The sequence below is a fragment of the Chenopodium quinoa genome, unplaced genomic scaffold (assembly GCF_001683475.1).
Source record: "Chenopodium quinoa cultivar QQ74 unplaced genomic scaffold, ASM168347v1, whole genome shotgun sequence".
Taxonomy (NCBI): Eukaryota; Viridiplantae; Streptophyta; class Magnoliopsida; order Caryophyllales; family Amaranthaceae; genus Chenopodium; species Chenopodium quinoa.
In genome coordinates, this window is record NW_018745286.1 from 3649149 (window position 1) to 3659844 (window position 10696).

Below are 10696 nucleotides of genomic sequence, written 5' to 3' on the forward strand. Positions count from 1 at the left end.
GCGAAATTTGAAAAAATCGAACTCAAAAAAATCAAACTCCATGCGAAATTCATTAAAATCAAAACAGAAAAACGCAAATATCAAATCACAAAATCGCAAAATCAAATCAAAAAATCGGAAACATAAAATCGCAAAAATCAAATCAAAAAATCGCAAAATCTATGAACATCATGCTAAGTTCATGGAAATTTGAACAAAATCGAAAAAAAAAACAAACCTGAGTCGAAAATCCTTCAAATTGCAATTTCTATGGAGATTTTTGGGGTTTGCAGAGAGAGAATGTGATGAACACGAAGAGAGAGAAAGTTAGAGGAGAGAGAAAATTTTGATCGGTTGGTAGAGGGTATAAGGAAAAATACGTGTTTTAATCTTAACCGTCTAAATTACCTTAATCCTACGGCTGAGATTGGTTCTTATATAACTAGGGTTCTTATATAAGGAGGGGTTCTTACCGGATCCCTCCCCTATATATATATATATATATATATATATATATATATATATATATATATATATATATATATATATATATATATATATATATATATATATATATATATATATATATATATATATATATATATTAAAGTTGGTTACATGTGCTACTGTACTAAGTTTTTTAGCTTGACTTTGGTCTATATTCTTTTTTCTAGTTATATATAGCATAAAGCTCATGAAAAAAGCAAAATAAACAAATCAAAGTAATAGAACTGATACAAAAATAAAACAGAGTGGACTTTCAAACTAAAACAACTGCATCAAACTAAAACAACTCAAACACAACCAATTCAGAAAATCATTACCAAACTAAAACAACCTCAGTAACAGTGAAAAATATACAGAGCTACAAACTTAAAGTGATTAATTAGGTAGAATAACCTGATCAGAATTGCAAAACTGGCTGCAACAACGATATTCAAAACTTGATAATTATTTTACATGATATTGCAATTCCAATAGAACAAATGCAGACTAATAATCTACTATACTAGAGCAGCTAAACTGGTCCAAGTAATAATTCAAACAAGAGAGGATAGCCTTGTCGATAGAGCACCACAGTACCTACTCCCGCAACTATACGCTGCTCTTCATAAAATAAGTTAACACTATTGCTAAGTGAGCACTCAGAAATCCCATTTCTTCTCCGCTTTATATGTAGCTCAACACACCATTGCCTATTTCTATGACGGAGTAACACAACAGTACAACCTTGTAAATGTGAGAAATGGAGCGAAGTAAACGAAACTGAAACTTCCTGCCTAAGTATACCAAACACCAAAGTTTTCGAGTTAGATTGCTTAAAAATAAATATGAAATATGAGTTATTATAAAGAAGTCACCTACAATGATTCCTTGATAGATGCTCTAAATATCTAATATATACTTGAAAGAAGGTTCAGGGTGTTCAAGCTGCATAAGATTTAACAGGCCATCCAATTATGAAACAGTCAAAGGGGAGTCTCCTTCAAATTACATTTGTTACAGTAGTTGGTACATTGAGATAGGTCTTCTCTTGACCACTTGAAGAAAATAACTTAGTGTGAAAAACACCTTCACCTTTATGGTACATTATCAAAGTGTCACCAACTTCAATATCATTATCAGAAATAAAGTGCTCCCATCCTTGTTCAATATACATACCAGTGATCATATTCCGAGCATAGCTTTTCCTAATAACAACATCCCATGACAACCCTTCTGTACCACGGATTCCCCCTCCTTGATGATCAGTTAAAATATCATAAAAAATGAATTAGAATTTTCTAAACAATAGTACATAAACAATTCATCAAAAACCAAAAATAAAGAACATTGTTCCACAACTTATTTAACATGAGAAAAAAAACATACTATGTCTTTCTGATGTTCTTCTCCAACTCTTATCTCCCATTTCATTAAAGTATCATTATTCTCCTAATACAGAATTAAAAAGAATAAATATTAATAGCAACATAAACACAGAAACATATAGCTATATGATCATAATTAGTATAAAAAATGACATACTCTCTCCGTGTTTTAATAAGTATTACAGTTTGACTTTTTTCACTATTCACCTAATGGTTTTGACTTGATTAATTTACTAATATATAAAAAAAAACAAATGTTATTGTATAATACTCATTAGATTCATTATAACGTATACTTTCATAATATCAATTTTCCTATAGTTTTAGTTATACATGAATAGATAAATTAATGGTCAAAGTTGTGTCTTGACATACGTGTTTGGTCAAACTGTAACACTTATTAAAACACGGAGGGAGTACCATCTTTGATAGAGTAAGATAAATCCCACAGCTAATACAGTCCAGCATTATTAAACAGCTAACCTTGTCTTTTATACAACAAGATTAAAGACTAGAAATAAGGACAATACCACAATGCTATTCTCTTGCTTACCTTTTGAACTGTAGACATGTGATCTATTATAAAATCAACTGACTACCTAATTAAATAAATATCAGAAAAGGCAGAAATTATATAGAACAAAAAAGAAAGAATTTATGCAGGTTTAAAGACTAGATATACCAAAAAAAAAGCCATAGCTAATACGTACAACTTAATAAGTGATTGTTCAAAATCAACTCAACAACAAGTCTTTGATTAATTCATTCTTAAAATGCTAATTATTATACAGGATATTCTTAACAAACTTATTTCAAAAGCATACTTGCTGAAAGTTTTTTTCATCTGATAAGTAAAGATGGTTCTAAAAATAAAAAGCTATATAAAATTATTCATTACACAAGTTAATGAAGTTCTAGGTTGGTATAAATGAATTAAATAACCACACACCAATCTCCATTAATACGGTAAAAACATTACAAACAACGCAAATTACAGAACATCAAAGATAAATTTCCATTAATACATCTGTAAGCATAAATCTTAAATCACTAAGTCCACTGAAATGTCTAAAGTAATTATTAACCTCTCACAACCAAGCTTAATAACACCAAGACTACGTACCCTAATCCTTGCCTCAAGCAACATCTGAGGGGATCCAAAGAATATCAATTCAAGCCCTTCAAGTCTTGTTTCCAAATCATAGCGAGATTGTTGTGCGATCCTTTAACTATAAATATTCAACGGTTAGAAATTTTTTTATCTATAATTAATGTAAATTAGAAATATAATACATAAACGACTTTAAAATGTGATCAATCACTTTAAATTCCAACTAAAAAAATAAACAAAAAAAAAATATTCTTAACTGAGCTGAAGTAGCATCTTCAACAACAATAATTAAATTATAGTTGTCAAAGAAAAATTCGCTTCACACAATAGTGCATGTGCTATGTTTTTACATCGCTTTGAAAAATAAATATTTAAAACGACGTAATTAAGTAAATAGTTTTAAATACAAAAAAATTGTATGGAAAAAACTATTTACATGAACCGCCACACATCATGCTACTGGCCTACCTCTTATATATGTTAGAATAGTAGTACAAGAAGGTTGGCGGAGGCTAGCATCAACTTCATCGTCGGCTTTAGCCACTAGCATCAACTTCATCGTTGATTTAAAATTATGATAAGTGATAGAAACATATCTATCGGATTTTCAGAAGTCTATTCTGTTGAAAAATAAGATACTTCAATCTTGATGTGTTTATGTGTTTTTGAGCTTTATAATAGCTTAAAAGTAGAAATGTTTGAGGTAATACACTTACTATAACCATGATAAAGTTGTTAGACTATGAAATGATTAATATCAGTTTATAAGGCTTGGAGATGTAGAAGAAATTAAAGATTGTATAAAACTAGAAAGAAGAAACTCAACTTATTTAAAACTGGTAGTATTGAGCTAATTAAAGTGCTGAATAAAATGACTAATTCTTTCCTTTTATAGGCTCTAAAAGTATATAGCCATTACTTTTTGCTGTAGCATAGAACCTTTTACAGTAAGTATGCTACTACAGTTTATAAAAATTGCATACTTATATATCAATTTCTGATTAAAGCATTTAAATTACAACAAGTCTCATAGCATACTTCAATTTATGATTAAAGCACCCTTTTTCAGCACTATTAACAATGGCAGTAATGCAAAACATGATTAAAGTTTCCTTTTCTTAAAGTTGTAAAGTATAGGATTCAGATTATAATTAAAGCCTTGACAAATTATAAGTACCAAAGAAAACCAGAACAATTGCAATAAGAAGGCTACTGATGAAAACTTGTGTGAAATTTCAGTAAATTAATTTACCCCATTATCAATTGATTTAAGTATAATTTTTAATGGCTTTTAAGAGTATTGAGCTCTTTTAAATGATATCAAATCTCTAAGAAAACAAGTGGCCTAACATAAATACTCATTGAAATATCAGCTACAAGTTAAGTTTACCATCCTTTTATTCTAAACTCAAACTAATCACACAAACCAAGTGTTCTAAAATGAACATCAAATCAAAAAAAAAAAAAAAAAGAATTTAACAGCACAAATTTGAATTAAAAAAATTATAGAACAACAATCACATATTCAAAAGCTGTAGCGATGTGAATCTCCAACAAATAAAAGCATCACTAGTAAACTGTCAAGGCTTCCAATTTTGATCAATACAGCAATAAAAAAAATGTGCATGATGTAGCAGGTACATAATACAAAGTAAGCAAAAACAAAAGCATCTATGCAGCATAAAAGCACCCTTTTCAGCCCACAGATAATGTGAAGCCTCTTTATTGTTCTTTATGCTGGTGAAGCACAAATTTTCTTTGTTTATGCTGTTTTGACTATGCTTAACAATAAAAAATAATATAGCAGCATATACTCAGATTAGCTGTGCATTATTTGGGATAAAGATTAATAGTGTTTCTTGTATTAAATAATAAAAAATAACATAGCAATAAGAAACACTATAGTATGTTTAAAAAGTTTAGAATTGCTATTGATCTTTAAGTTGTTCTGAGTACGCAATTAATTAAAATTAACCAATTGTTTATCATCACAGCGTATTCCACTTGTAGTCAATAAGATTCCACTACTACAATATGATTCCACCTCACTAATTCAAAAAATTCAGACTTCAAGCATAGCCTTAATCTACAAACATTACAAAGCTTGGAAAATTCAAACTTCAAGCACAGCCTTAATAAATCAGATTCCACTACTATAACATGATTCCACTCCACAACCTTCAACCAAAGAAAAAACAAAACAAAAATTGAACAGATCTACAAAGTGCTGCACATAATCTTTTTTTTTTTTTTTTTTTTTTTGACAAAGCTGCACATAATCTTAAAGCACTAAAAAAAATCATTCAAAACAAAGCTTTAATAAATTTAGTAAGTAAGCATTATTTAGGCACAAACATGTCCTCTTCAACTATTAACTCTGATCAGCAAACCTGTATATTGATTAATCAACTTTTTCAAACAATTCACTGAACACGATCTTCAAGAATCTATACCATATATAATGAATCTGAAAGAAAATCTTTAAGCAATCACTAAACATAATCTACAAACGTTACAAAGTAAAAGAAAATCTTTTGGAATCTACGTCATTATTAAATACAACCAATAAAATATATGGAAATGTGCCCTATCCAATTATACTTATATTCTGACTATATATACAAAACTTGATATCTACCCTATCCAACTACACAATACCAAAAGGGATAAAAAAACCATCTCTAAATATAATTTAAACCCATATACATCTACTTCTCATTACCTAACTTAGGAAATGTCTCAAAAATCAAGTCAAAAAAATAATAGCTCCCACCTTCCTCTTATCAACCAGAGATCAATAACAGCTTACCTCAAAATACCATTGCATCATATAACCTATGAATCTACACTTAGCATCAAAGTTATTGCTAATATGGGAAATTAGCATCAAATTCGAAGCTAATGTATCCCTAAAAGGTATTCTTTAATACAAATATGTAGCTAGCGGTTAAATTTACTTCATCAGAAACATAGTTTGTATTAAAGTTTTACAACAATTATTTAGGTGTATTGTCAATTAAAATTGCAATATGTTTAGTGGCAATTACACACCTAAATAATTACCAACTTCGACATTAAAGCAAATGGAGTTGGTGTTTACATGAAATAAATGGAGTCGGCTTCCACCAAATGGAACAAACTTCATTGTTATCAACTAAAAAAAGAGTGATATTCGAATTGAAACTTCATTAATGAAATTTCTGTATGGAACTCTCTCCAATCCAAAATTCAACGACTAAAATTTCACAAAACTATTGTAATACAAAACATATTGTGAATTATATAGTCTCCTTGTATAATGAAATTTGTAATTGATTTACTAGACATTTGAAGCTTTTTATATTTATCAACTAGAATACGGCGAATTCCCTGTTACTCACTGTGAGTAACAAATTTGTTACTCACAGTGGCATTTCGGAAATTAAGTGGAAGTTTTCCACTTCCTGAGTTGTTGAGTTGGATTCGTCTATGTGTCAAGTTGCTTAGTGTACCTATTGTTGAGTGGGGACATCCTTCCGTCAATTTGTTGGAGGGATGGCGTTAACTTCCTCACGTTTTGGCGGGAAAATATTCACATACCCAGAAGCTTGTTCAGAGAATTAGCAGGTAGTTTTCTGTTCTTCACACATCGCCGAATTGTACATACCCTGTTGAAAAATCACGGACATCTTTGAATTACGGGGTATTTTTCTGATCTATTTTATCGTCGCTAGTTGTAGTCGTGAGTTTTGTTCTGTTGGTGTCCATGCGCCCAAAATTCATGAAATTGAATTCATAATTTCGACCGAAATCGGAATAATTTTGGAAAGTAATTAGATTTTAAGGACTATTTCCTTTGTTAAAATGGGGTTGAGGTTGTCGGAAATGGCCGGAGGATTTTGTTTAAAATGCAATTTTTTACTTTTTGAAAACAACGTGTTTCGTATGTTTTTTAAAAAACCCCTGTGTTGATTTGTTAGGTTATGTGAAAATTGGTTGTGTTGGTTGTTCAATTGGTTGGTTGATTTGTGTCGATTGGTTGTATTTCTGTGTTGGGTTGAACGTGTGCTGTGAAAACATGTTTGGTTGATTTGTGTTGAATTTTATATTATAATGATGTTGGCGTTCTGTATTAATTTGTATCGTAGTAATTATGTTGGTGTTCTTTTTTTGAAGGGTGAATTGTTTGTGTTGGAGAAAATTGATATTATGGAAATGAAAACAGAAAGCGTTATAAGGGGTAGTGAGGTTGGTGTTGGTGATTGTGACAGTGGAGTTAAGTTTCGGAGTAACGTCCATATGGAGGAGGGTATAGAAGACGTAGATGATGCAGGTAGTTGTGCACTTGACATGGATGTTAGGTATTTATCCCCCGTGGAAACAATTCATACGACTCACACTGTAGTTGGTAGCAACGAAATAGTTGTAGTTGTTGAGGAGCCTAAGGAAGGGATGGTTTTCCAGTCTTGGCAAGACGTTGAAGCCTACTATAAGGACTATGTTGAGCAGATGGGGTTTGGAGTGACAAGGGCTCAAGGTGTAAATTCTAAGACGGGGGATAAAAAAAAATCAAAGTCACGTGGAAGTGTGAGTGTTGGGGAAAACCCGACATGAGGGCTAGGAGGAAGCGAAGAAGAGGGCAAAGGTAATGGGTCTTGGAGGTTCAGGTGGTTTAGTTGATGGGGTGGTATGTGAGGATGAATTAAGTGGTACGAAGAGGACTTCGAAAAAGTACAAATGTTAGGCCCGTGTTTATGCTAAAGTTAACGAAGATGGCTTGTGTGAGTTGAAGAGCGTGGAACTAAAGCATAATCACGGGATTGATCCGGCAAATTCTAAGCTTGTGAAGGAGTACCGCATGAAGCAAATGACCTCCGAATTGAAGAAGAGGCTTGTAGATTTCTATGAGCAAGGTGTACCAATTTCTCAAATACACAGTTGCATGGCGACCGAACGAAAGGGTAACATGGATCTCACAGTAAAAGATTTACAACATGAGGTATACAAGGCTAGGCGGTTAAAGATGCTTGGAGGGGACTCAGTGGCAATGATGGAGTACTTTGATAAAATGCCAACCGGGAACCAAAATTTTTTCCATGCTTAACGCTTGGATGAAGAAGGAGGCTTAAGGATGTGTTGTGGGTGGATGCAAGAAGTAGGGTAGCTTATGAGGACTTTGGTGATGCGGTTTGCTTCGACGCAACATACCTAACGAATGAGTACGAGCTCCCATTTGCGAACTTTGTTGGTGTGAACCACCATGGGCAATCGTTGTTGTTGGGATGTGCTCTTGTTTCACATGAAGACTGCGATACGTTTGCGTGGATATTTCGACAGTGGTTAGCTTGCATGAACAATCGAGCTCTTAAAGCCATATTGACCGACCAAGCGGCAGCTATGCGGAGGCCCCTTGCTGAAGTCATGCCGAACACGGTGCATCATTCGTGCATATGGAAAATCATGAGCAAGATCCCTGAGAAACTTGGCAAGTGTGCACTGTATGTTGTGAAATTCCTCCTCCTGGCTTTACAATTTTCAAGGTCTTGATATTAGTTTGAAAGGCGTAATAATCTGATTCCCTTATTAAAGACAAGTTAACTTGTTGTTGCTGTTCTGCTGCTATCATTTTTGTCTAGTTACAAAGAGTTCGTCAACCCCCTCAAAGAGCTGGTGTATGAGAGCTTTGACCCCGACGAGTTCCAAACCCGATGGGCAGAGTTTATTGCTGAGTATAAGTTGGAGGACAATGAATGGCTACAGAGCCTACGCAAAGAGAGTCGTATGTGGGTGCCTGCGTACGTGAAGGAGTTTTTTTGGGCCGGTATGAAGACCACACAAAGGGTGGAGAGCATCAATCGGGTTTTTTACGGCTATGTGAACCGCAAAACAAAACTCCATGAGTTTCCTCAAAAGTATTGCATGGCCTTGGATCAACGCGTTCGAGATGAACTGAGTGCATATGCACGTTGCTCGAAGTACCTTAGGAGGTTGGTTAGTGGATTCAAAGTCGAAAAAATATTCCAAAAGTTATACACGGACAACAAGTTTCAAGAAGTTCAAAAGGAGTGTACAAGAATGATGTATTGCAACGTCCGTGGAGAGAAGGTTTTGTCTGAAAACCTTATTCAGTATTCGGGGGTCGATCGTGTATGGATAGTACCTCCCGGTGCGAGTGAGGATGTCATTACAAACAGGCGAAGAACCTATAATGTTACTTTCTGTCCAATGACAAAGGAGGTGCAGTGTGACTGTAGGAAGTTTGAGACAAGTGGCATACTTTGCAAACACTGTATTAGGATTTTGGATGAAAACTTGGTTGAAGATCTACCAGAGAAGTACATTGTAGACTGTTGGAGGAAAGACATACCCCGGAAGCATACTAGGGTGAAGGTGGCCTACCATGATCCGGGGGACACGGTAAATGTGAAGAGATTCAACAAAGTGATGCGAATATTCGAGCCCTTATGTGAAACTGCTGCCTTGGTGGACGATCAAACGGTCCATATGGTAATTGAAACACTATCGAAGCTTCAATTAGATGTTAATGAGCGTAGGGACAAGAAGAGTAAGGAAATTGTTCCTGTAGTTAGTACATTGTCATCAGCCACTGAAGGCAGAACGTTTTTCTCAGTTAGGAATCCTACTCCTGATGCTACTGCCGTAGACTCCTGTCCAGCTGCCATGGACCTTGTTATCAAAGACCCTATAATTAAGAAAAGGAAAAGGGGCAGGCCTAAGGGTTCAAGGCACAAAACGTTAGCTGAAACTGGCTACAAGAAAACCAACACGAGTAAGAAGCCTAGCCTGGTAAGATTTATGCTTTCTTCAATATTTAAAGGGTCTGACTGCTTTTCCTGTTATTATTTTCTGACTGCTGTTATATCTATATCTATATCATACAAGAGCATGCAGGAAATGGTGTTGAGGAGGATGCTGGAAGTGGTGGTGAGGAGGAGGATGCAGCAGCAAATGGTGTCGGGCAGGATGCAGGTGTTGAGGAGGAGGAAATGGTGTTGCAGGATCTGTTATTTAGGAGGATGCAGGAAAAGGCAAGAATGGCAGAACCCGGTAAGACAAAGGGGAAGACAACAAATGCAGGAAATGGTGTTGAGGAGGATGCTGGAAATGGTGGTGATGAGGAGGATGCAACAGCAAATGGTGTTGAGGAGGATGCAGCAACAAATGGTGTTGGGCAGGATGCAGGTGTTGAGGAGGAGGAAATGGTGTTGCAGGATCTGGTGTTTAGGAGGAGGATGCAGGAAAAGGCTAGAATGGCAGAACCTGGTATGTCAAAGGGGAAGACAACAAAGGGGAAGGGGAAGGGGAAGGCAAATACGTCTTCTCGGAAGCTACCTGTAAGTTTCAATACTAAATTTATGTCATTTCTACCTCAGTGATTATTTATATGACATTGAACACATCGCACCTGTCACAGGTGAAGTAGAAACGTCTTGATAAACTAATGGCCATTTCGTGACCATTTGAGTTGTGTCGTTAAATTAATATACTCGATTCTGAGCATGATTAAATACGAAGAAAATGTAGCTTGTTGTTACGGGAGCATATGAAGAACCGTTTATTGTTTGAGCATATGAAGAAACAGATTACGGGGTTTAATGTTTGTTTGAGCATATGAAGAAACAGATTACGGGAGCATATTCTTTTCAATAGTTTGTAAAACTGTTAAGCATCTGAAACATGTAAGAAAAATCATCACATTTGTCTTTGAGATCATTTTCAAGGCGATGAATATATA

General features: G+C 34.4%; 1 protein-coding gene and 1 long non-coding RNA gene across 2 annotated transcripts; one reads left to right on the plus strand and one right to left on the minus strand.

The window, feature by feature from the left end:
- Positions 1–670: 670 nt before the first annotated feature.
- Positions 671–3913, minus strand: LOC110712005. The gene is made up of 4 exons (XR_002509487.1): positions 3430–3913; positions 2974–3079; positions 1852–1914; positions 671–1719 (listed from the first exon to the last, which is right to left on the minus strand). It is a non-coding gene; the product is annotated as an uncharacterized LOC110712005 (long non-coding RNA).
- Positions 3914–7588: 3675 nt separating this feature from the next.
- LOC110712055 (protein FAR-RED IMPAIRED RESPONSE 1-like) lies at positions 7589–10337 on the plus strand. The gene is made up of 5 exons (XM_021890479.1): positions 7589–7627; positions 7733–7995; positions 8061–8438; positions 8577–9747; positions 9846–10337. Exons 1-5 carry the CDS (start codon positions 7589–7591, stop codon positions 10335–10337), a joined length of 2343 nt encoding a protein of 780 aa, XP_021746171.1.
- Positions 10338–10696: the final 359 nt, after the last annotated feature.

What these genes read in the sequence shown, in the direction of transcription:
- LOC110712055 (XM_021890479.1), top strand. Translation starts at nt 7,589, where the DNA reads ATGGGTCTTGGAGGTTCAGGTGGTTTAGTTGATGGGGTG. An exon ending in GTGGTTTAGTTGATGGGGTG is followed by an intron (nt 7,628 to 7,732) that starts GTATGTGAGGAT and finishes TGTGAGTTGAAG; the next exon opens with AGCGTGGAACTAAAGCATAA. An exon ending in CGAGTAAGAAGCCTAGCCTG is followed by an intron (nt 9,748 to 9,845) that starts GTAAGATTTATG and finishes ATCATACAAGAG; the next exon opens with CATGCAGGAAATGGTGTTGA.